This window comes from Chrysemys picta, chromosome 11 (assembly GCF_011386835.1).
Source record: "Chrysemys picta bellii isolate R12L10 chromosome 11, ASM1138683v2, whole genome shotgun sequence".
NCBI lineage: Eukaryota > Metazoa > Chordata > Testudines > Emydidae > Chrysemys > Chrysemys picta.
The window spans coordinates 62,884,562-62,910,605 of record NC_088801.1 but is presented as its reverse complement, the minus strand read 5'-3'; the positions used below and the strand labels follow the sequence as shown (position 1 = coordinate 62,910,605).

At 47.7% G+C, this 26,044-nt stretch overlaps 1 protein-coding gene and 1 pseudogene across 1 annotated transcript; both read left to right on the top strand.

Annotated features, from left to right (window-relative positions):
- Positions 1-141: 141 nt before the first annotated feature.
- LOC101944329 (gamma-crystallin B) lies at positions 142-24,688 on the top strand. Its single transcript, XM_065561001.1, has 3 exons — positions 142-713; positions 21,068-21,310; positions 23,669-24,688. Exons 1-3 carry the CDS (start codon positions 621-623, stop codon positions 23,684-23,686), a joined length of 354 nt encoding a protein of 117 aa, XP_065417073.1. The 5' UTR covers positions 142-620; the 3' UTR covers positions 23,687-24,688.
- On the top strand, positions 8,580-9,792 carry LOC101939211 (gamma-crystallin B-like; annotated as a pseudogene).
- Positions 24,689-26,044: the final 1,356 nt, after the last annotated feature.

Below are 26,044 nucleotides of genomic sequence, written 5' to 3'. Positions count from 1 at the left end.
ATCCAGAATGCATTGCAGGACATGTAAGTAGGAGCTGAACCATAGAGTGAAACATGCAGGACTTGGACCATAGAGAGGCAGACAGGAGGACTGTAATCATACAGCTACAGTCTAGATCATAATCCTCCAACCTCCCTCCCCCCTTACCAGAGATTTGGAGCTTGGGCGAGAGGGGCCCTGGGCTGAGCTCCAGCCTTCACTCCCTGGCCAGAGGGCCCTGGAAGTACCACCAGGGAGCAGCAGCCAGAGTCCCCGCAGCCACCAGGCATGGAGCAGGCAGAGCTGAGCACCCAGCTGATGGCAGGAATCAGCCACAGCCCCCTCCCAGCTGAGGGACAGCACCAGCCACAGCTCTCCCCCCAGCCAGGGTCTGAGCCTTGGGCCTAATTATCTGATTACACTGGAACCTCCTGTTTGTAACAAAAGCGGAGGTTTCTGGCCCAGAGGGGTGTAAAGCAAAGATTGAAAGTATGACTCAGGTGGAACCAATGCAGAGACATCTGCCTAAATCTGCAGCCAGCCTGAAACAATAGCTTTTGAACAATGCACCTCAATGTGAGGTCAACTGCAGGAACCACCAACACCAGCCCAGCAGAGGACTGTGGGAGGCAGGAATAGAAATGCTGCAGGCCCAGCCCATCCAACCAAGCAGATACCCTGGAGCCTGGGTGAGAGTTTTTGGAGCTCCACTACCTCTACCCCTTTATCTCAAGGTAGGAGGGACAAAGAACCCCCTGTTGTCCCTGAGGGTGGAGGGCCTTTGCTCCCATTCCTGGGGGAGGGGAGGGCCCCATGCTGCTGTTCCTGTCTCTTTTGGTGGGGAGCCATACAGAGCATTCACCAGGCTGGTGGAGGGGGAGCCACAGAAAGCGCTCGCCAGCCATACCAGCAGCAGATGCACTTTGGATCCAAAGAGACTGTTATATACAGCAAGATGCGTTCTGATCCTTGGCTCTTCATGGGCAGTGATGAAGGGTCACCGTTCTGGAAAGACTAATCTGTATATATGATTATCAAGTTGTGCAAGGGACAAGATTAAATACAAAGGAAAGAGCAAAGGCAATGAGACATTCAGTTCTAACATGCCCTCCAAGGCTACAGTACAGTCCCCTTATGGAGACGCCAAAGGTGAGGCCGAGCTGAGTGTCTGCACGTAGATCAAAGACACAAGCTCTTTTGTCAGGGAGAGAAGCCCAGCATTGTAGCAGGGGCCAGGGCTCCAGTAATAAGTGCTAGACAGTATCATCTCCAATGGCCTGTTGGCCGTATGTTGTTGTAGCAGGATGAACACCCGCTCCTGCCCTGAGGGGTTGGAAAAGCCCTGCAGAGGGCTGGGGCAGGGCAAGGTAAAACCCTGGCTGATTGGGGGAAGTGGCTGCATCTGGGGCCATGCCCCAATCAGATGTCAGCTGGCCTATATAAGAGGCTAGGAGCCAGGAGCTCAGCAGGTAGTCTCTCTCTGCCTTCAGAGAGAGAAGGGCCTGGCTGCAGGGAGCTAGACAGGGTACCTGAGCAGGGCTGGGGAAAGGCTGAGAGGCTTGGGAGCTCCAGTCTGGTAATAAGCCAAGGAGTACTGGGGGTTGCAGAGGGCAGCCCAGGGCTAGGCCAAGGCAGCAGGTCCAAACCCAACCTTGCCAATGATGAGTGGCCTATACTGCAGTCTGCCCCAGAGAGTGGTGGCTAGATGGTGACTGGCAGTGGCCTTATCCTGAGGCGAGGTGGGGTTAGTGGGTGGGGGTTCCCCTGGGAGGGGAGACCTAGCGTGTGTGGGTATTGCCAGGGGGCAGCACCCAGAGCAAGGGGCACAGGGGTCCTGGGAGGGACACGGGAGCCTGAGGAAGAGGACAGGCGGATCACTGGCCTGCAGAGGGCGCTCCAGAGGCTGGAGAGCTAATTCCCTGGACGACCAGCAGGAGGCGCCACAGCAGGTCTCCAAGGTGAACAGCCTCTGGCATGTTAGAACGCTCGAAAGAGAGTCGGGTTCAGATCCCCGAATCCGGAGTGGCGGAGATGGGCGCCGCGAGGCGTCCAGTGCGGTAACGCAACTGATCCCGGAGAAGCTGGCGGGAGCCCCGGGGAGAGTTCTCTTTTCTTTGTGAAGGGCAGGGCGCCCTGGAATGGGTTCGCCCTGAGAGAGGGGCCCGAGCCTTGGAAAGCGTCGCGGTTCCGGCGGTGTCCGGTGAGCTCTCGCTGGCCCTTGAAAATGCGGGGGAGATAGTGTAAATCTCGCACCGGGCCGTACCCATATCCGCAGGGGTGAGTCCGGACCTTCTACAGTTGTACAGTCGTATGGGAGATGAATTCAATAGAAATCTCTAGACAGACTGCCCAAAACCGGTTGGCATTCTGGAAGCAAATGGCCTCTGCGGGACAGCGTGAGGCTCTGATCCCGCAAAGCACTTAAGCGCATGCTTAACTGAAGCTCATGGATAGTCCCATAGAGAAAGTTACGCATGTGCTTAAGTGCTGTGCTTGATTGGAGCCTGTGCGAAACAGCCTGTCATGGGGTTCACTCAGCAGCAGGGGCACCTCTTTGTGACTACATCTGGGATCAGCTCCCACCTGGGGCAGTACTCACGCTGTGAGCCTGCTCTCTCTCTTCACGACTTGGCCCTTCGGCAATGTCACTATAGTCCCCCGCCTCCTTCCAGGGCATCAATGTCCCCCCAGACTAGGGTGACCATATTTCCCTATGCTGAAGATGGGACATCTGGTAAAATTACTCGTATTCAAGCAAGTTCAACAGCAATCAATCAGCACTATGTAGTACCAACGTTCAAAGTAACATCAAGTTGACTGAACCCCATGTTAAAAAGAAATACTGCGTAGCTGGAGACTTTTTATTTACCTTCTTATCTTTAAGGCTTTAGGGTTCACACAGATAGAGGTGACATACACACACACACTCCTACACAACAGGGAGAGGTGACACACACACACACCCCTCTCTCAACGGGGTGGGTGACCAACTGACCCGACCCTACCTGTCCGGTGCTCTCCACCCTCCATGCCTGGCTGTGCTCCCAGGACAGACCCTCCTCTCCTGGTACCTGGCACCACATCTTCCTGAGGCAATAGGTGGAGGGGGGAACACAGGCACATTCCTCCCCCCCCCCCACCAATTTCTGTCAGGGTTCACACGAATGTGGCCAGCAGCAGCCTTTCAGCACTGTGCAGGAAGGAAGGGTTGGGAGCTGCTTCCAGCCACAGGGCAGGAGGTGCTGGGGAAGAGTTGATCTGGCCCAAGTCTTTGCAGAGCTCATCTTTTCCACGCCTGCCCCTCTGTTTCTGAAAGCAGCTCCTCTCCCTTCCTGCCTGCACAGTGTCAAAAGGCAGCTAACACTTCCAGGCTGCTGCTGGCCACTGGCGTAACCCACCCACCTCTTGTCCCCTGGCTACAGCGCGGGCAGGAAGGGGTTAAGCCCCACAGATGCATTGTGCACCAGGGCCCATGAACCTTACTGCTGGGGTTTTAGTGAACCCAGCCAGAGAAGGGGCTCAGCAGGGCAGGGTACCTACTGGACAGAGCAGCCCCACAATCCCTGGGGGCAGGATGGCAGGTGAAGAGAGAGTCTGCAGAATCAGGGCATGAACAGGCTGGAGATCGCTTCCCCCCTGCCACTCCAGAGTTTAGCTGAGGGGCAGAGAGGCTACCCCCTGCCAGCGCTGTGCGGGGCTTTAGCACACACAGGGCTTAGCGCCTCCTGGCCAGCACCCCGGGCCAGAGGGTCTTGGGCTTTCCCGGGGCACTGGCCCAGCCAGAGGCAGTGGGTGAAGAAAGCAGCCTGCCAGCCAAGCTGTTGGTGAGCTGAGTGCTCCGACCGGGCTGGTTCTCTGCACAGCGCTGGAGCAGGATGCGCCCCAATGGGGAGGATGGGGAGGAGCAGCAGGGCTGGGGGAGGCAGGTAAAGGGGCCAAGCAGGGAGAGGAGAGCGAGAGGGGGAGCATGTAAAGGGTCAACGGGTGGGCAGCAGAGGAGACATGTAACCCTCCGCCGCCTGCACTCACCAGCCACCACAGTGCGCAACCAGTGCTGGCTGGAAACAGGACAGGGGGCGAGATCCTGCTGGCCGAGAGCCGGCACGCAACAGGAGCTGCGCTGATGGACCAGCAGGGGGAGTGGCTGGCCCCGTGCGCTGCAGCTTTGCCCTGCCACCAACCTTGCACACCCACCCCCATCATCGGCCACTGGATTCGCCCCTCCACTCACTGCTCGTGAGTGGTCAGCTGCTGAGCAGGGATCTGGCCAGCAGCAGGACCCACCAGTATTGATTGGGGGAAGACAGAAAATATGAAACAATTTGTACGTTTTAAGAAAAAGGACACCTGCAGGAAGACTTAAATACAGGAATGTCCCTTTAAAAACAGGACACCTGGTCACCCTACTCCAGACCAGCTGTCCAGTTGGTGTCTCCTGCAATCCTGTGCCACTTCCCAGTGGCTGGTAGGAGGACCTGTGCCTGCCTGCTACTCGGTTCCAGACCAGCCAGCCTATAACTAGCAACCATGGTCTTTGTTATCCCAGACTCTATTGCTGCTCTCCTAGGCTGCTTCCTACCTTTCTTTCACTGTGTTCTGGCCCATCCCTGGGTTACCATTAGAGCCTCCTCTGCTCCCTGGGGCTACTTCATCCTCTCTCAAGTTCAAGTCCTACAGTCCAAAGCAGGATCCCAGGACTTACTGTCTCCCTAGAGCACCTCCTTCTCTCTTACCAATGTGCTTCCTCTCTAGGGAGTAACTACAGAGTTCCTTCCTGTAGCCCCCTCCTTGTGCTCCACTTCCTGGTTTTATACCAGCTCAGCCTGTCCCTGCCCAGCTGGCCTTCATCTTCCGTCAGACCTTATCTGCCCTAATTCTGCTCCAGGTGCAGCCTGTCTCAGCATTAATTGTCCCGTTATACTTACTCAGGTCTGGAGTGGGGTAGACACCCCAACACCCAGCCATTATTTGAGTGCACTCTCTTAAGCAATATATACTGCAGTGTTGATTGCCCTCTTCTGTTCTCAGTCCTACCACTAAGTCAGGAGTAAGTCTACTGGAGGCAGGGGAGTTATGTTGTTGTATAAGTGTGGTGAGAGCAGAAGAAAGCCCTGCAAGGGTGCTACTTGTCACACTCTTCCAAAGAAGAGCAACAGTTAACCTGGCAACCTTTTCAGCATGAAAACGAAAACAAGCCCAAGCCGTCCAAAGGGGTTGAGATACTTAGTACAAAATAACCCCTAATTATTTATATTAGTTGCTCTCCTGTCTCATGACACATCATGCAACCCAGCGTTTCCACCTCCCTCTGTCTAATGCCACATGTCTTGCTCTATTATAGTCTCTTTTCAGGACAGTAACATTTTTCTCAATGGTTTTCATATACATTGTCTATTGTCCTCCTGTTTTCTGCCTTCCACTAAGTGCCATCCAGTCAAAGGCTTGTTTAGGAATACAGTTTTTTGACATCTACACATGGCCAAAACACTTCGGCCTTCTTTCACTAATCATGATCTCTATAGCCGCTGGCCAAACTCCTACACAGGAATAAAGGGGTGTGTCATCAGAAAGCCATAAACAAAATAAACCCCAAAGAATGAATGCTGAGTGTCTAAGGGAAGAACACAATGGTCCAAATGCTCTGGGGCAGAGTCCTAGTTACAAAAGAGGACAGGATGTCAGATCTTCCAAGGTTATCTAACTCTCGTTGAGATTTGTAAGCAAAGGTGTGGCCAAAGGCTAAAACCCTGGAGTCTAGATAATACTCTTAGTCCTGCCATGAGTGCAGGGGACTAGACTAAATGACCTCTCGGGGTCCCTTCCAGTCTTATGATTCTATGAGTCACAATATTAGCCACTTCCTTTACAAGGATATGGGGGAAAGAGAAGCTTAGGAAGCAGTCTGTATATTCCAATTAGAGCTCATCACAAATTGGCTGATCCTACAGTGACTGACAGTAGGGGCACAGGGTTTGATACACTGAAAAACACCGGCCTTCTTAGCCACTTGGTAGAACTTAGAGAAGTGTGTAGCATTCCAATGGCTCAAGGTGAAATAACACCCCACAAAAATCTGAGCGCAAGCGTGCTCCAAAATTTCAGGTTTTAGCTCTTACCCCATCCCTATAAAGGAGATTTGGCTACAGCACCAGAAAAAATGTGCTTAAGTGACTTACCCAAGACTATGTTGGAGCTGGGACTGGAACACAGGGGTGCTTGATTCTTACTCAGACCCTTAGGGCTCCCTTTTTTCTAGTATCCCAGGAGGTGACTACTTTGTGGACAGGAATTCTCATGGGGCATAACTATTGGCCTCTAGAAAACAGGCTCAGTGTTGATTCAGTAGCTGCTCAGAGGAAAGATGGTCTAGTGGTTAGGGTGTCAGTCTTAGACTAGGTAGACCAGGGTTCAGTTTCCTCCTTCACCCCAGACTTCCTGTATGACCTTTTGCCAGTCATTTAGAGACGTGAGACAGAGAGAGGCTGTCTTTAAAATGGGTATAATAGCATTTCCCTACCTCACAGGTGTGTTGTGAATATAAACCCATTGAAGATTGGGAGCTCTTACCAGATACTGTGGTAACAAGAGTGCAGTGGGGTCTACAAAACCCCATACTGAGCACAGACACAGGGGGAAGGAGACCCTCTCCTGTCTACAAGCAAGCAGCTTGATCACAACCCCACACAGCTGCCAGAGCTGCCAATCATGGAGGGAGGTACCCACAGCTTCAACCAACAGAGGAAACACAAGGCCTTCTATGAAGGGGAGCAGGCAGAGAAGGAAAAGGAGGTAGAAAGGTCTGGGAAAGCAATGGGGTGACTGCCCTTTCTTCTCTTTCCTCAGCGTGCCCTCCAGTATCTCTTTCCCTCTATCCACAACATTCAAAGCTCGCCCCGTCTGGCTAACACCCTGCTGAGTGAAGGAGTCTGGGTGCGCTTCCCTCCAAATCCTTCATGCTTCTGTGCCAAAAATAGCCATTTGCTCCATTGGAACTGGAGACTAAATCATTGCAAAGAACGCTTTTAAATAAATCACCAAGACATCCAATTAAGTTTGTACGCCAAGTTAGGTGACAAGGTGGATACCCTTACATGCCTGAACAGGTTTCTCCAGCTGCACATACAAGCTCAATTTTGTGCTCTCATTTCTGAGTGTGCCAGTTTCTTTGCTTTTAAGCATTGCCTCTTGGAAATATTAAAGTCTACATGCATCGATTTGCACCCCCCGGTTAGGTGTGCAGTGGTTTGTTTTAAAGGTTTTAGATTTGGGGAATAGACATTGTCATAAGAGAACAAGCCAAATGGCTCATCCAGTCCTGTATTCCACAGGGACCACTACGGGAAGTGATGTATTTCCCCATGATGTACTGACTGTGTTCTTCTAGGGAAGAAAGTGTCTTCCTGGCTCCAGCTGGTGATCAGTTTATGCTCTGAATTCAAAACTGAAGCAGAGCAATTTGTAAGAACATTCAAAAGAAGAGAGTTTGCCAGGACTAAAACTGCTGAGCTTCAGTATTAGCAAGTAACCCATAATTTGAAGTCAAAGCAAAATGTCAGATAAGACCCAGTTGGTTCAATTGCTCAAATATTTGAAGTAGCTGTGTTGATAGCACAATCAGCCCAATAAATGGTGAACTTTTCAGACGGTGCAGGGAAACATGTAACCCTCCAATGTGAAGTCAGTGCAAAGTCTACTTGAATATGTCTTTTGATCTCTGCTATTCCTTTCTCCTTCCCTTCCCTTCCCATAGCTGAGCTATGGTACATGATACACGGACAGAAATTCCTTTCTGTTACTGTTTTGTGGAGTCAGGATATGTTCCAATATGTAGGGTAGCATTGCAGCATGTATTATGATACACATCTGATGTTGCTTCTTTTGCATGCCTTAAGGGCATCAGGCATTTTCCTATAGTAACTGAGTTCATATTTTGTCATCTCTTTATAACAAAAGGAGTAAGAAACAGTTCGTTTTCATGAAAGAGCCGTAGTGATTGATTGTGGGCCAAATTTAGACGTGGTGCAAATAAATGTAACTCCATGGAAGTCTCTCAATTCCAGGAGAGGCAAAACTGCTTTTGTAGTGAGCCAGCCACCCCCAGTTCCTATTCAAGCCTAAATTAATGGTGTTAAATTTTGCAAATGAATTTTAGTTAATTCAACAGTGGCGGGTAGATGGGATAGAATGCACACATGGGCCAAGTGTGCTGTTCGATCTCACTGGCAAATACAATTGAGGACACTTTTATCTAAAGACGATAAGTCTCTGCTTCACATACTGGGCCAGATCCTCAGCTGGTGTTGATTGGCACACATCAGTTTCCACTCTGCTGCCATTGTCTTCAAGGTTATATAATGAACAGTTCATTAGCACTCAGGGCACCAAGAATAACACAAATGTAGCAAAGATGATGAATGCAATATGCTACGTACAGTAAATGCCATTCCTCATGATAAAGAGAAAACATGAAAGCCCCTTACTCATCAGAAAATGCCCCTTTTGTGTTATTCTTGCAGTTGCAGCATTAGGTCTGCTGTGGATAAAAGACATCTCTGTATTTGGTCCTGGCTCCGAGCTGTCACCTCTACGAGCTAGTGAAAATGGGAAAGGTGAGCAGAGCAGCAGACCTGCAAGACCAGATATGCCAATATCGTGATCTAATACATGCATTTGGGTGAGGTCTTATCAATATTTACATTGCAGATTGTCTTCTACCAAGACAGGAGCTTCCAGGGCCATTGTTACCAATGTAGCACTGATCACCCGGATCTGCAATCCTACTTGAAACAATGCAATTTCAGCCAGGTAGAAAAAGGCAGCGGGACGACTTATATGAGTGCCCCAATTACTTGGGACAACAGTACTTTCTTAAAAAGGGGAGACTATCCTGATTTCTGAAAGTGGATGACTCCACTCAGTGCCCCCTCCCCCTCCCAACAGCTCCTGCACACCTGAACAGCTGATTGTGGCAGGTGGGAGCTCTGGGAGGGAGGGGTAGGAGCTGATTGGTGGGGCCCACCGGCAGGAGAAAGGGCTGGGGGGTAAGGGGAGGAGCTGATCCATGAGGCTGCCAGTGGGTGCTGAGCACCCACTATTTTTTTCCCATGGGTGCTCCAGCCCCAGAGCACCCACGGAGTCGGCGCCTATGCTAGGTGCTATACAAACATAGTAAGAGACAATACTTCCCTGAAGAGCTCACCATGGAAACAGAGAAGACTGACAGAGGGTGGGAGAAAGGTCATATCATCCTAATTTTACATTTGCGGAAGTGTGGCACAGAATGCAAGTGTCTTGCCCAAGGTCATAGGAAGACCGTGATAGTGGTGAGAGCTGAACCCACATCTTCCCCATCCCAGTCTAGTACTTTAACCACAATGCCACCTTTCCTCTCGGCAAACAGATATGAAAAAAGAGTATCTCTCTGTGTATGTTTCTTTAATAGCAGCCAGAGTTAATCAGTAGAAGATCTGTCTGGCTTTCGAAAGTTAGAGGTATTTCAGTCTTTCCTTCTCTGTGGTCCCTTTGCCATCTCAGAACACTGGCTCCCACAAGATCGAGCTCTTCAAAAGAGATGACCTTCAAGGCCAAATGTTGGAGCTCACAGATGATTGTCCCTCAGTTCAGGATTGCATCCATTATCCTGAGATCCACTCCCTCAATGTTTTGGGTGGCTCTTGGATCTTGTATGAGCTGCCGAACTTCAGAGGGTGCTGACAATACTTGCTGAAACCCAGGGAGTACAGAAGGCTCCTTAACTGGGGTGCTGTGAATGCCAAAGTTGGCTCTTTATGGCGGATGGTGGATTTACACTAAAAGATGGTGTTTTAAATACATCATTGACAAACTCCACATTCCTTCTTCGGTGTCATGTTTGCTAGAATATTTTAAGTAAATTTGAATTAAAAGAGGCACCAAGCCATGGAGTCTGATTTAAGATTGCTTGGTGTCCCTAGCCTCTGTTTACCAGAAGCTGGGAATGGGCGACAGGGGATGGATCACTTGATGATTACCTGTTCTGTTCATTCCCTCTGAAGCACCTGGCATTGGCCACTGTCGGAAGCCAGGATGCTGGGCTAGATGGACCTTTGGTCTGACCCAGTATGGCCGTTCTGATGTTCTTAACCAGATCCATAGATGGTTTCACTGGTTTCAATAGAGCCATGCTAATCTATACCAGTTGAGGATCTGGCCCAAATGCTCAATAGCCAGGCAGTCATTATGCAAAGAAAGAAGTGTGCCATTCTGGATTAGTAACAGCACGCTATCCCTGCTCTGACTGAGAAAATTCTATTTCAAATGAGTTATAATAAATGTAATTATATCTGCATATAGCAGTCACCTCAGCCCCGCAGCATGCCGCGTATAATTTACAAGAAACAGTAAATTACAACAACACTATAAAACTTATGCTACATTTTAATGCCCACCATCATTCATTTAAGGCCTGATTCAGCGGAGCACTTAATAATGTTGTTGCATCTTGTGCTCCCTATACAACGTACATAATATGAAGGGACTATATGAGTACAGTGGGGTCCAGATAACCGTGTTTATAGCTATACACCAACATAGCTCCATATATACACTGCTACTCTGGAAGGGTTCTTCTTATGGCTTCCAAAGCAGGATAGTGAGGACCACTAGAGGGCTCACAAAGCATTGAAAAGGGATACCACACAATTCCTTATACACTACACACGTGCAGAACTTTACTGAATATCGATGGGATTAATCACATGCTGAAAGTGCTTAAAGATGTGCTTAAGTGCTTTGCTGAATTAGGGCCTTAGCCAGTGACTTTTTGTTTTGTAAAACAATGATTGAGGAGCATGAAGAGACCAAAGTAGTTTTTGTTTTGTTTTGGCCTACCAAAAATAATATTCCTTGCCCTAAGCCAGTAAAACTATGTGCGTTGTTTGCTGTCCTGGGTGCACTTCTGGGCCCCAGAGCGGAAGGTTTGTATGTGATTAACCAACAAGAGAGGGCATTAGGAGTTCTGGTTCTCTCCCCAGATGTATCATAGACTGCCCTTGTGACCAAGGGCAAGTGGAGTACTCTGAGTTTGGTTTCTCCATCAACAGTAATTCTCAGCTCCATGAAGAAGTGTTGATGGGCTGTACTCATTCATGTTTGTAAATGCATTGAGATCCTTGAAGAGATGTCATGTAACTACAAAGTGTGCAGAGAGTCGGTATCAGAAATAGACAGTCTGGCTCACCCTCTAAAAATAAGTTTGGGGAAAAATTCTTTCAGATTTACACAGCACATTTAATCTTCAATATTCTGCTCTCCTTAGGGGCATGCATCTCCTTCCGAGACCTGTACATGTGAGGTTTATGGTTTGTTTAAAGGAGTGACTGAAAAAGTCTTGATTTGGGGAATGAGAATGAGGCAGCCACCGTAGGAAAGAAAGTGTGTGTGTTTGTACAAAAATATAAATATGTTTTATTACCCAGCACTAGACTGAGTGGTATGACATTGTGGCACGGATATTCTTATTGCTCAGGTATATTTGTGTGCGCAAATAGTTCTACAGTTGTACACACATACATAGCATGATTGTGTGTGCAAAGTGGGTGTGTACAAATGCATGGACATTTGCTCAGTTTTGACCCGCTGAAAATCTGGCCCCAAACTTCATACCGTAGCATCTTTTAATGTTATTTTGCATATAACAATTAACTGAGCTCACCAACAGTCTGACCCCAAAGTGTTTGGTGTTCCTGAAATCCTCAATTAGAATAAAAATAAGGCGGCTCCTCCTTTGCCTGTCATCAGAAGTAGCCCGCCAATCCCAGTACACATACACTATGTAGTGGTATGACCTTGTAGAGCAGTCATTGGGAAGGTAGAGACTGAGTACCTCACTCCAAAAACTGTGGACCTTACTGCACCAATATTGTGTGGCGTAGTATGCACCAACAGGTACTTGGGCATCCAAGTATTTGTTTGTATGTATAGTTACTCAATTTACGTACATACAATCATGGCACACGTGTGTACCATTGCAGATGTACAAGTGCAGCGCATTTCATAGTGTAGCTACCTCAGGCTCTGTCTGTTGAAAACCCAGCCTTCAATATCGTAGTAGACAGAAGGCCAAATTTATTCCTTATGTGATTTGTCTTCAGCGTGATTCTCCGCTCATCACTCGAGTATCGTGACATCAGTGGACTTAACGCTGGTGTGAAAGCAGGGTAGTGTAGTGGAGCACCAGGTCCCCAGAGTCCTAACAGTTCCATGACACATTCGTTGTACTATTCAATTTATAATATGTCCCTAATGGCCTCCAGCATCATTTACACATGTTTTGTCCGATTGCACATCATCCCTACCAGGATCTGAAGCACTCAACTGCCACACTAACCTCAGCTCCGGGAATGCCTTTGGGATGAATGGAATTCCATAGAGCGCAGATACTTCCTGACTAGTGGGAGAGATCCACCCAGAACCTGTTAGGGTCTCACTAAATTCATTTAGATCCTGTCTCTTGCTCCTAAGGTTAACATGCTGATTCCCCACTCACCTGCACAGCTGACTTTACCCTGCTCCCTTGCAGATCCCTGCAATACGGCACAGAAGAGGTTAATCCTTTTCTTGCTTCCCAGAGGACACATTCTGTGGGGCCTACAGAACATTCATCTGGAATGTGATTAAAATAAGACCAGCACCTCTGTGCCGGAGCAGGTACTCCTAGTTGAGCCAGTTAAGGGGCAGGCCTGCACCTAGGCTACAAAGAGTTAGAGGGCAAATTCAGCCAGGGCTGAGCTAGAAAAAGAACTGCCAAGTGAAGCCGCAGGGAGAGAGGGGCTCCTGCAGTGGTTCCTGAGGAAGGGAATGGGGGCTGGGAAAACGCAACTTAAAGTTTTGTCTTTCCTTTGGGCGAAGGCCCCGAGAGCAGGATAGGACAGTGCCTAAGGGAGGAAGGACTGCACCCAGCTTGGGTGGAAGATTTTTTTGCGTTTGTTTTGGGAACTGGGTGTTAATTAATAAAACCCCCAAGTCCCCAGATCTCAAGAAGGGCTGTGATTGGCTGAGAGACTGCGCGGCGTTCTTAAGGGGCTCTGACGAAGAGGAAATTGAGGCCAGGTGCTACCGAGTGACCTCTGGCCGGGGGTGGGGGGGGGGGGGAAAGAGAGGGGACGACACACTCAGGAGGCTGCTGACCCTCTTACACCGACAATTCAGCATTATTTGAACATACAGTGTACTTTTCCATAAACAATTTTGCTAGCCAAAGTTGACCTCAAATATGTGCAGAAAGGAAACACCTGGCTTATGAATTTAAATGAATCTGCACTGTCATCCGGGGCCATGTCCCACAAAGCCTCATGGCAACCCTGCAAGCAGCCCCCTGCTTCCATTTCCCACTCCAAGGGGTCTCTTTAGTAACTCACAAGCCCATGTGTTCATTCACACCCCTGCTTGGGCTCGGGGTTATGAAATTAACACACATTAAAAATGAAGGTCTTGCGTCCATCCACTTACCACCTTACCAGGTCACTCCCAGGCCTTTCCTGTCTGTGCCTCACTCCTCAGGTTCCAGGTTTCTCTGCCAGACCCTCCTCACCCCAGCAGCCTCTGCTCTCCCTGGGAATACTCTCCTGGTAGCTTCCTGCAGGGGAATCAGCTGATCCCTGCTCAGGTGTGCTTCCTGAGTAACTAGGGCTGGCTGGCCCCAGGTCTCTAGCCCTCCAAGGGGCAAGCCACCCAGTTCCAGGCATGCACATTTTTTTCCCTACTGAGCACCCAGTTCCAGCAGAAGCACATTCCTGCTCCATTGTGTAAGCAGTGAAACCCTAGGAACAGGGAGATTTCACAAAGGAAACGTGATCCCAGAGAAGACAATAGAGAGCACATACCATTTTTAAAATCTTCAGCTCTGCTTCAAAAACTCCAGATGTTAGGCAATAAAGGCACAAGCCTGCAAACTTTTGCCCAGATAAGTACATTGACGAACTGCAATTGCTTGGCTGGGGGAGGACCTGCAGGGTCTTGGTGCTCCAATACCACTGGATGGAGTCAGGACTATAGTTCCACTAAGAAACATGTAAAACCAGTTATTTTGTAGAGCATCCTTCACATGCAGACTGGTGGCTCGGTGCTCAGCTGCGGTACACTGGTGAAATCACCGGAGCTACGCCAGCATACACCAGCTGAGGCTCTGGCCCCGTCTCTGAGACTGCATTAGAGAGTTACGGGACACAATGCAAATGTAGAGTTCAGAAGAAGAGTAGCACAAGGAGAAAGCAATGACAAGGCATTGGCAAATGAGAACACGTCAGTGTTAGGTGGGATTTGAAATGAGAGAGCAAGTACGTGAGGTGGAAAGATGCAAGAGGCGCAGCCCATGCAGCAACAGCTGTGGATGAGAGAAGGCTTTGGATTCTTCGACCATGGGATGGTGTTCCAAGAAGAAGGAGTGCTAGGCAGAGACGGGCTCCACCTAACGAAGAGAGGGAAGAGCATCTTCGCCAGCAGGCTGGCTAACCTAGTGAGGAGGGCTTTAAACTAGGTTCACCGGGGGAAGGAGACCAAAGCCCTGAGGTAAGTGGGGAAATGGGATCCTGGGAGGAAGCACAAGCAGGAGAGCGCAAGAGGGGAGGACTCCTGTCTCATGCTGAGAAAGAGGGACGATCATTGAGTTATCTTAAGTGCCTATACACAAATGCAAGAAGCCTGGGAAACAAGCAGGGAGAACTGGAAGTCCTGGCACAGTCAGGGAACTATGATGTGATTGGAATAACAGAGACTTGGTGGGATAACTCACATGACTGGAGTACTGTCATGGATGGATATAAACTGTTCAGGAAGGACAGGCAGGGCAGAAAAGGTGGGGGAGTTGCGTTGTATGTAAGAGAGGAGTATGACTGCTCAGAGCTCCGGTATGATACTGCAGAAAAACCTGAGAGTCTCTGGATAAAGTTGAGAAGTGGGAGCAACAAGGGTGATGTCGTGGTTGGAGTCTGCTATAGACCACCAGACCAGGGGGATGAGGTGGACGAGGCTTTCTTCTGGCAACTAGCAGAAGTTGCTAGATCGCAGGCCCTGGTTCTCATGGGAGACTTTAATCACCCTGATATCTGCTGGGAGAGCAATACAGCGGTGCACAGGCAATCCAGGAAATTTTTGGAAAGCGTAGGGGACAATTTCCTGGTGCAAGTGCTGGAGGAACCAACTAGGGGCAAAGCTTTTCTTGACCTGCTGCTCACAAACAGGGAAGAACTAGTAGGGGAAGCAAAAGTGGATGGGAACCTGGGAGGCAGTGACCATGAGATGGTCGAGTTCAGGATCCTGACACAAGGAAGAAAGGAGAGCAGCAGAATATGGACCCTAGACTTCAGAAAAGCAGACTTTGACTCCCTCAGGGAACAGATGGGCAGGATCCCCTGGGAGAATAACATGAAGGGCAAAGGGGTCCAGGAGAGCTGGCTGTATTTTAAAGAATCCTTATTGAGATTGCAGGAACAAACCATCCCAATGTGTAGAAAGAATAGTAAATATGGCAGGCGACCAGCTTGGCTAAACAGTGAAATCCTTGCTGATCTTAAACGCAAAAAAGAGGCTTATAAGAAGTGGAAGATTGGACAAATGACCAGGGAGGAGTATAAAAATATTGCTCAGGCGTGCAGGAGTGAAATCAGGAAGGCCAAATCACACTTGGAGTTGCAGTTAGCAAGAGATGTTAAGAGTAACAAGAAGGGTTTCTTCAGGTATGTTAGCAACAAGAAGAAAATCAAGGAAAGTGTGGGCCCCTTACTGAATGAGGGAGGCAACCTAGTGACCGAGGATGTGGAAAAAGCTAATGTACTCAATGATTTTTTTGCCTCTGTCTTCACGCACAAGGTCAGCTCCCAGATTGCTGCACTGGGCAGTACAGCATGGGGAGAAGGTGACCAGCCCTCTGTGGAGAAAGAAGTGGTTCGGGACTATTTAGAAAAACTGGACGTGCACAAGTCCATGGGGCCGGATGCGCTGCATCCGAGGGTGCTAAAGGAGTTGGCGGGTGAGATTGCAGAGCCATTAGCCATTATTTTTGAAAACTCATGGCGATCGGGGGAGGTCCCAGATGACTGGAAAAAGGCTAATGTAGTGCCCATCTTTAAAAAAGGGAAGAAGGAGGATCCGGGGAACTACAGGCCAGTCAGCCTCACCTCAGTCCCTGGAAAAATTATGGAGCAGGTCCTCAAGGAATCAATTATGAAACATTTAGAGGAAAGGAAAGTGATCAGGAACAGTCAGCATGGATTCACGAAGGGGAAGTCGTGCCTGACTAACCTAATTGCCTTCTATGATGAGATAACTGGCTCTGTGGATGAGGGGAAAGCAGTGGATGTGTTATTTCTTGACTTTAGCAAAGCTTTTGATACTGTCTCCCACAGTATTCTTGCCACCAAGTTAAAGACGTATGGGCTGGATGAATGGACTGTAAGGTGGATAGAAAGCTGGCTAGATCGTCGGGCTCAACGGGTAGTGATCAATGGCTCCATGTCTAGTTGGCAGCCGGTTTCAAGTGGAGTGCCCCAAGGGTCGGTCCTGGGGCCGGTTTTGTTTAATATCTTTATTAATGATCTGGAGGATGGTGTGGACTGCACTCTCAGCAAGTTTGCAGATGACACTAAACTAGGAGGCGTGGTAGATACACTAGAGGGTAGGGATCGGATACAGAGGGACCTAGACAAATTAGAGGATTGGGCAGAAAAAAACCTGATGAGGTTCAACAAGGACAAGTGCAGAGTCCTGCACTTAGGACGGAAGAATCCCATGCACTGCTACAGACTAGGGACCGAATGGCTAGGTAGCAGTTCTGCTGAAAAGGACCTAGGGGTCACAGTGGACGAGAAGCTGGATATGAGTCAACAGTGTGCTCTTGTTGCCAAGAAGGCTAACGGCATTTTGGGCTGTATAAGTAGGGGCATTGCCAGCAGATCGAGGAACGTGATCGTTCCCCTTTATTCGACATTGGTGAGGCCTCATCTGGAATACTGTGTCCAGTTTTGGGCCCCACACTACAAAAAGGATGTGGAAAAATTGGAAAGAGTCCAGCGGAGGGCAACAAAAATGATTAGGGGTCTGGAACACATGACTTATGAGGAGAGGCTGAGAGAACTGGGATTGTTTAGTCTCCAGAAGAGAAGAATGAGGGGGGATTTGATAGCAGCCTTCAACTACCTGAAGGGGAGTTCCAAAGAGGATGGAGCTCGGCTGTTCTCAGTGGTGGCAGAGGACAGAACAAGGAGCAATGGTCTCAAGTTGCGGTGGGGGAGGTCCAGGTTGGATATCAGGAAAAACTATTTCACTAGGAGGGTGGTGAAACACTGGAATGCGTTACCTAGGGAGGTGGTAGAGTCTCCTTCCTTGGAGGTTTTTAAGGCCCGGCTTGACAAAGCCCTGGCTGGGATGATTTAGCTGGGAATTGGTCCTGCTTTGAGCAGGGGGTTGGACTAGATGACCTCTTGTGGTCCCTTCCAACTCTGATATTCTATGATTCTATGATTCTATGATGAGAATGCTCTTGTACCATAGGTGGTGAGAATATGTGTAGGCCCAATTGAAGGTTGATGGTCTGAATGGAGGGAAAGGGAGAGAAAAAAGGGTCTGTTGCAGCTTAGTGCAACTGCGCCTGTATTTCTTTTGTCTGGTCCAGCAAGGGCAGCCACTCTAGGCTCCCAGCTCTCAGCCATCCCCTCTCTTGGGTAGACACGGGTGTCCCTCTCCCTCCTGGTAGAAGTTTTTCCAGGTTGCACAGTTCTTTGGCTACGCTGTGAGTTCCCCAGCAAGTCAGACTGCCTCTGCAGACCATAATTGTCCATAACTATACACTACCACACAGCCCTTTCTGAGCAAGCACATCTGTTCTTAAGCTGAAAGCCTTACAGAGAAAAGAACCTACACTTATGTCAATATTTCCAACCTATTTCCAACAAGGCTCTGGCAGACGATCCATCCTTCAAACCCCACCAAGGGGTTTCTCTGTGGTCACAAGTTCAGAACAGCTGTTAGCTCAGAACACATCTGCCCGCTCGAAGCATTACATACAACCCCACAATAATACATAAAATACTTAACCTTAATTCAATCCGATGTGTCCAGGATATTAAAGGAAATTGCCATATGTGCCACAGGGTCAGTGAGACAGCCTGGAATAATAGGGCAGCTTTGGCCCTGAGCTGTCTATGTTTCCCTTTAAAGGAGCAAGTAATCAAATACAACTGGTAGCTTATGGGTTCTCAAGAACTTGGTATCAGTCCAGTTATATTAATGCTAGCATGTATAATCACTAGTCTGAATGGAAAAGCACAGAACACAGATTTGGTATCCAGGTTTGGTGACACAGCCCCCTGAGTTCCATTAACTTCAGTGGGACGTGGAATGGGAACCAATGTCCTTGCCAGTAGATCCCAGTGCAGGATGGGAGCCACAGTGATTTTTTAAACTAGCTTACGGAACACCTTAACTCCAGCCTGTCCCGCTGAGAAACCGCCAAAGTGGCTTCTGCTGATCGCCCTGCACACCTTTAAGTGCTACCACTTTACAAAGGTGTAAAAGGAGTAATAATAATGGTGTATGATGCCAATCAAGCAACCAGAATCAAACCATGTGACCAATCCCAAACAACCCAGTTTAGGGATGGTGTCCCGAGTCTCTGTTTGCCCGAAGCTGGGAATGGGCGACGGGATGGATTACTTGATGATTACCTTTCTGTTCATTCCTTCTGGGGCACCTGGGATTGGCCATCTGACCCGGTATGGCCGTTCTTATGAAACGCAAAAATGCACAGTGAAAACCTACCAGGAAATTCTGTGCTCAACTGGGACAAACTTTTTCTGTGCACAGAAAATTATGTACAAAGTGCTACATTTCTGTGGTAATATATATGAACTCTTAAAAGGTCAGAATAAATGGGACTATTTTCTATCCCGTGGCAGATAAAGTCTCTTTGCTGTTCTGAGGTGAGTGGTATTTATTCTTGAACTTCTTCAATCCCCCTGCCTATGGAACTTCAAGTGTTTAAATTTTCACTCTCAGTTGTGAATACCCAGTTGATTTAAGCGTCCATTACAACACACAGGGGTTTTTTAAGTGTGAATAATTTACCACCATAAATACAATATAGCCCACAAAATCTAAGGAAAAACATTTTTCCCCCTGATATCCAAATCCTATTGAAGTCAATGGGCATTTTATTAGCATAATACCAGGGCTGCTTTTCAATGTCAGAGGGCCCATGGAAATTTTAAAAAGTCTTTGTCTCAGGGAACAACAAGAGACTGAGAATAAAGGTTATGAAACAATCCTGCAGCAGCAGTTTACCAGCATTTTCTCTTGAACATGTTCCCGTCAGTGAAATAATGGCAATATTGACTGACATACACATTAACCTGATCCCTTCGTTATTTACAGTAACAATACACTTAGCACCCAGTAAACAAAAGGCCATAACAATTCTTTACAATGAATAATGTTGATGATGAGGGGGAAAAGAATGAGGAATTCTCTTTACTGGACAAAAAATTCCCTTTTGTCCAATTCATGTGGAGCCAGCACTGTGTTGTCTATATAAAGCACTGTTGAACCTTCCAGAGTATTGTGGTCTCACAGCTAAGCTCTGGCTAACATGGCAAAGGTAAGAAAAAAACTGAGTGAATCCTGTGTGGAAATACAGCATACCATTATGTTATTCTATGTGTGTGTGTATCTATACAGAGTGCGTCAGCGTAGGAATAGCTTAACAGAAAGAAATGAAAACATACACAGAAGTGTGCAATAACTAGATTAAAAAGGAAACACTAAAAACTTATGTGCTTAATAACAGTCAAATACAAAGATATATGATATGTGCAAAATCTTTATTTTATGTTTATTTTTTCTGTGCGGTTGGTGTTTTATTTTCTGACTTTTTAAAGAGGGTTAGATTTCACAATCGCACACACCATTCTTTGGAGTCATGTTATTATAAGGTGCTGCAATTTGCACACTGCAATATGGGAATGTGTCTGAATATTCTCCTTATTTTATTTTTTTACATATCAACCGATGTCACAAAAAAACTACATTTAACTCCTACTTGGAAGTTGCTGCTACTAGCATAAGGCTATTCAAGTGACTGAAGTATTAGCGAGAGGACACCACAACATCATCTGGAAGGAGTGTCCCAACTATGGGATCATTTCCCTCTGTTCCAGTTGGATGTTTTCCTTCCCTGAAACTTTCATCTTCCTCAACAGCACAGAGGCTGTCAGACAGAGGATGAGACCGTTCTACTGTGTCCCAGAAAATCTCATCTTTGTACCTCTCTGTCTCCCTTAGCTCCTCAGCTCAGCCACTCTGGTCTCCAGAGCCCGTACGTGATCTCTGTGGGCCAGGAGCTCCTTGCACCGAATGCACACATACGCCACCTGCCCATGGGGCAGGTAGTCATACATGCTGCATTGGGTGCAATAAACTGGATAGCCCCCAACTCTGTTGCTGGACTTCTGCCTGCATTCTCTTTTTACTCCTGCAGCTCTTTCCTTTGTTGATGTTTTGTTTTTATCGGGAGGTGTTTTTGGCTTTAAAGAATGTTAAATGTATCTAGCCCCACCCCCCACACTCCCGCTCACAAAACTCCCCTGTTAGCCGCTCCTGTTCACTAGCTGAAAGCAGTTTCTCACCTGCCTAAGTTACACGGTTTCAGAATGCCAACCAGCCAAAAACCCCAGCAGTGCAAAAGAGTCTCATGCTCCTTCTCTTCTTGGACTCTGAGAGGTGCAACACACAATCTCTGCCCGGCCAACTCGAAGCGCTGGAGAACGTCAGCTCATTAGAATCCTTAGGGTCAGCTCTGAAGACATCTGCTATGCTCATCATCCGCTGAACCAGTCACACTTCACTAGCTGTGCCCTGATAGGAAAACATATCTCAGTGCTTCAATATTAATCCTGGATGTTTTCTAGGCCTGATCCAAAGCCCACTGAGGACAATGGAAGCCTCTCCATTGATTTTGATGGGTTTTGGATCAGACCTTATGGGAGCCAGAAGATCAACGCCAATTTTTTAAACAAATGCTTTACAATGTTATTAGACTTGCTTTGTTATTTCAACACAGATCACATTCTACGAGGACAGAGACTTCCAGGGCCGCTCCTATGTGGTCACCGCCGACCAGCCGGATATGCATGCTCACCTTAACCGCTGCAACTCAATCCAGGTGGAAAGTGGCTGCTGGATGATCTACGAGCGCCCCCATTACATAGGACATCAGTACTTCCTGAAAAAGGGGGAATATCCAAATTACCAGCAATGGATGGGGTTCAATGACTCCGTCAAGTCCTGTTGCATAATCACACCAGTAAGTTCACTGTCATTTCTCTAGGTGATGATTATTATTATTTATTTTAGAGTAACACTAGAACCATCAAACAAGTTGAGGGATCTATTGTGCTTGGTGCTGTAAGAGACCGTCCTTGCCACAAAGAATTTACAATCAGGATAAAGGGACAGCCAAACGGGGGAGATGGGAAACAGAAGCCCAAATAGATTTGTAAAGGTGTTTAAATGCCTAAACACATGCTTAAATACTTTGCTGGACTGGAGCAAGCACGCTCCGTCGGAACCTGAAGCTCTAGTCCTGCAAATGCCAAGGTGAAGGTTACTCATCTGAGTAAGGCGTTGTCTATGCACGAAAGTTGTACAAGGATATAGTTAAAGCAGTACAACCTGCAGAGCTCCTGCAGAGGCAGGTATACTGGTATAAAGGTGCATAAAGTCACAAAAAGGAGACTAGGCTGAACTGATATAAAGCACCTTTGTACCAGTATCGCTGTCTACACTCGTGGTTGCACTGGTAAAACTATATTGGTAAAAAAAAAAAATCACCCCGCTAACCTGCCATAGTTATACTGGTACAGGAACCTGCCTGCATACTTCCCAACATTTCGAGAGACTAAAGCAGGATGCACTACCACTCAGGTTTTGCCCGTATATCCCTCTGTAGATGGAGACAGAGGGGCATCCGGGCCAACTACTCCCCGCATCTGTCCCAAAATGCAGGAAATGTTCACTTCAACTGGGACAGGAGGTTGGGGAGGGATCAAAGCAGAACACTCCTGCAAAATGCGGGATGGTTGGGAGGTCTGTGTGTGTGGCTTAGGCCTTCCTGTTTGCAGAATCCAGGCCTAAAATTACTAACTCGGGATCTGATCCTTCAATCGTTGAAGACCGTCAGAGTTTTTACCATTGATTTCAATGGGAGTATGATCAGGCTTTGATTTAGTACAGCATCTATCATACAAATTGTATCCCAAAATGCTTTACACAGTTACAGAGTTAAAATAAAAATTCGTAGCAGAGGTAGAAAGAAACTAGGAGTGGTAGGGAAGAGGGAAAAATGAAGGTGAAATATTTAAAATATTGGGGTATATTCTTATTTCAAGGTGTTGGGTTTTCTCCTAGAGAGATAATGACTATATAAGGAGGAGGTTGTTAGGTGAGATAGCAATTCTGGGTATTTTTGAGAGAATACGTATTCACTATTCCTTATGAAAAGCAGAATTACTAGTTGATAAATTAACACCAATCTGTTTATAGACATCCGAGTGCTGAGGCAAGAATAAAATTAGGGCTTCTGATTTTCGGTTTTAACCAATAAACGCTGATAAAACACTTGCAATAAAAAAATGAAATAGACGTTTATCCAGTAAACACTGGAAAAACACCAGAAAGGTTTACTAGTAGCTAAGGGCTTGCCTACATGGAGCAGTAATGCGGACTATGGGGGGTATAATTTCTATAGCCCACCAGCGTCTTGCACATGAATTGGACCATGTAGAACCTGCCGGTGTGCACTAAAGGTTCCCCAGTGCACTTTAATGTAGCGCTGTTCAGAAAAGTACTACGTTCAAGCTCACTAGGGAACATTACAAAGAGATTATTCATTACTGTAATGAACAATATAGATAATATACATTCCTCATTACAGTGGATACAAACAGAAAGACCTTTTTGGACAGCCAGATAAAACTCAAAAATTGCTAAAAATAAACCCCCCAAAATGAAATTAATAAACTCTGAAAAACAGATGCCCTCAACATAATAAATTTAGATATATAAGGCCCTAACCGATGAGGGTCCCACTATGCAGCTAGACCCTGTACAAACACATAGTGAGAGACAGGCCTGAAGTAGAGCTTACAATCTAAAGAGACAAAGGATGGGAGGGGAAACAGAGGGAGGGGAAACTGAGGCACAGAGTGATGAGGCGACTTGCCCAAGGCCACCTTGCAGGTTAGTGGCGGAGTCAAGAACAGAACCCAGCTCTCCTGAGCACCACTCTAGTGCCCTATCCACTGGAGAACAGTAACGCTGGCAATGCTGGTGCATATGAGCCGTATGGCAGTCCAGCTGTCACTTACCACTTGCTTTCATCCTTCACTTGCTAAATCTGGGTATAATTTACACACCCTAGGCTTGATTCCCCACTACTTACACTATCCTTACACCACTGGAACTCTACTGAAATCATTGCAGTTGTGTAAAACTGGCAGAGCCGTGGTGACTCAAGCCCTTTTTCTGCTAATTGAACACAAGTCGTCATTCATTTCTATATCATTATTGTCAATAAGGCAGCAAGCAACCTGCAACCTATGCTCATATACTGTAGAGCTGCTGCTTGTGTGCTATACACCTGTGTTTGTGTTTATCTTCCCAGAAGGATACGAGTCTATGAAAGGAATGACGTGGGAGGCAGGATGACGGAATCCTTCTGTGACTATCCTTCTCTCTGTGACGAATTTCATCCCAGGGACATCCAGTCCTGTCATGTTTTTGAAGGAAACTGGATTTTCTGTGGACAGCCAAACTACCTAGCATGGCAGTACCTCCTGAGACCCAGGGCGTACCGGGGAGTCACTGACTGGGGAGCTGTGACCGCCATAGTTGGTTCCTTTAGGCCGACAGTGTACATTTCCTAAGCAGTACACATTTCCATGCTGTAAACGCTTCTCTTCATTGGGGTGGGATGTTGGGATGTTCAAAGTAGCCCAATGGAAGTTAGGTTCCCAACTGTCCTTCAGTGTTTAAGGCCCCAATCCAAAGCCCATTAAAGTCCATGGGAGTCTTTGGATCAGGCACGTAAGTGATAGGGTCCAATCTGGCTCACCGGCCTAACACACATAGTTCCACGGAAATCAGTGACCAGGATTAAACCCAGAGTCGGGCTCAGAAAACAAACAGGCAAAATGCAGCTACAGCCAAATTGCTGGAATGGAATTTGATCTGCCGAGTGAGAGTCACATAAATGGCTGCATGATTCTGCCCTTCGCAAAATGGTTTTCAGTTCTTGTCAGAAGAGAAGCGAACATTCAGCTTGAGGGTGTTCTGAACGGCTCTTCCCAGCATGACTTTTCGGTACTGCAACATAGAGTCAGTGGGTCATATTCTGAACCTGCACTCACTATGACCTGGACCTTATTTCAGGAGCGGGCCCATGAAATCAATGGCACTGCTCAGGGTGAGCAAGGGTGGCTGAGTTGAGCCCATAATTCTTTTGCAAGTGGTTTTCTAGTCCTGCCCGTTGTATGCTCGGATTTATAGTCCCGGGACACACAAGCTGGACTACGACAAAGCATTTCTGATTGATTTATACCATGTTTATCAGTTACACTTCCCTTCTTGGCAACCAGCATTTGTAATGTGATTGGTATCATATAATAAACCTTATTGGCGCTTACACCTCGCTCTGTTGTTCATTTCTCAGTAAAATAAAAATATATTATAAAGACCCTAACTCTGCTATCAAATAGCAGAGGAAAATCTCTGTGCCCACCTGCAGTCTCACTGAGGTCAATGGATCAGAGGTCATGCTTTGCTTTTCTGTAGTGTCAAGTGTTTTAAAAATATGAACTAACCACAACCCTGGGAGGTAGCTACGCCCCAGGCCTGCTAGAAGTGCCAGGGGATTTTTTGGTGTATTTATCTTCAGGTACATCTACACCGCAAATTAAGATGCAATTGCAGAACGGATAGGCATAACCACAGTAGCTTTAGTCTGACACTCTGAAAGCTATGCTCCTTAGTGCCGTGTTGGAGCATCAGCCGTTTTTGTTGGAATGACCCCCAAGCTGTGCTATTCCCCTTTCTCATAAGAGCTACACATTGGGATAAGGCTTCAGAAGTTGGGGGCTTTCAGATTATGAAGTGAAATTGTGAGCTATTTTGTTAACTACTGGTAAAGCTTTGACATCGTTGCCTCTTTGGCCAAGCCGTAGCGGAAATACGGGCCCTTGCAGGGTAGTTTCCACTTGGATGAGAAATCGGTGACATGGGGCCAGGATAGTTTCTTTATGTAACTTGTCCATTTACAAAACGTACACACATCCCATTTCCCTGAACAGTCTGGGTATGAACTGCACACCGGGAAGGCACCCATGTCCTGCCCCAAGAAGCGGCTGTTTTCCAGCCCGCTGTTTCTCTCAGGGCTCACCAGACTCCAGGGCCAGCCTTACAAGTGGGTGATCACCCAGGGTGCCGTGGGAGGCGCTGTGATCAAGAGGCTGCAGAAGGGCCGTGCCCATCCGGGAGGCGGGGAGAGGGGATAAAGGGGGCTGCGGGGCAGGAGGCAGGCGCTCACATGCGTCCCCTCTCCGTCCTCCTGGTAGCATGACACCTGCAATCCCGCCACAGCTCCACGGGTCTGCTGCTCTGCCTGGTAAGTGGCCGCCTGCTGCTTGGGGGGCAAGACTTGAAGGGCACCAAAGAAAGTTTGTCATTTTCCCTAAGGCCGGCCTTGCCGGACTCACAGCCACATGCAGCCTGCTTCTTTCCAGGGACCACCCCAAACTCGATATCCCCACTGCTGAACGTTTAGCCCCCTTCCACCCCTCAGCTCCTGAGTTTGAAACCTAGGAAACCCTTCTGGCTCCACACTCTCTCATGGGCATGCCAACAGATCTGGGCTTCAACCCCTCCAGTCTGCCCTGCCCTAGAGCCTCGGCTGAGTGCTGTAACCCACCCATTCACTAAGAGCTACTGAATGCCTTGCACCAGTGACCCCAATAAGGACTGATTACAATGGCAATGTTCATCA

Bases quoted from the DNA above. Each gene is read 5' to 3' on its own strand.
- LOC101944329 (XM_065561001.1), top strand. From the start codon at position 621: ATGCTGCAGGCCCAGCCCATCCAACCAAGCAGATACCCTGGAGCCTGG. The intron at 714-21,067 runs GTAGGAGGGACA...ATTTCAACACAG, and splicing joins CTCTACCCCTTTATCTCAAG to ATCACATTCTACGAGGACAG.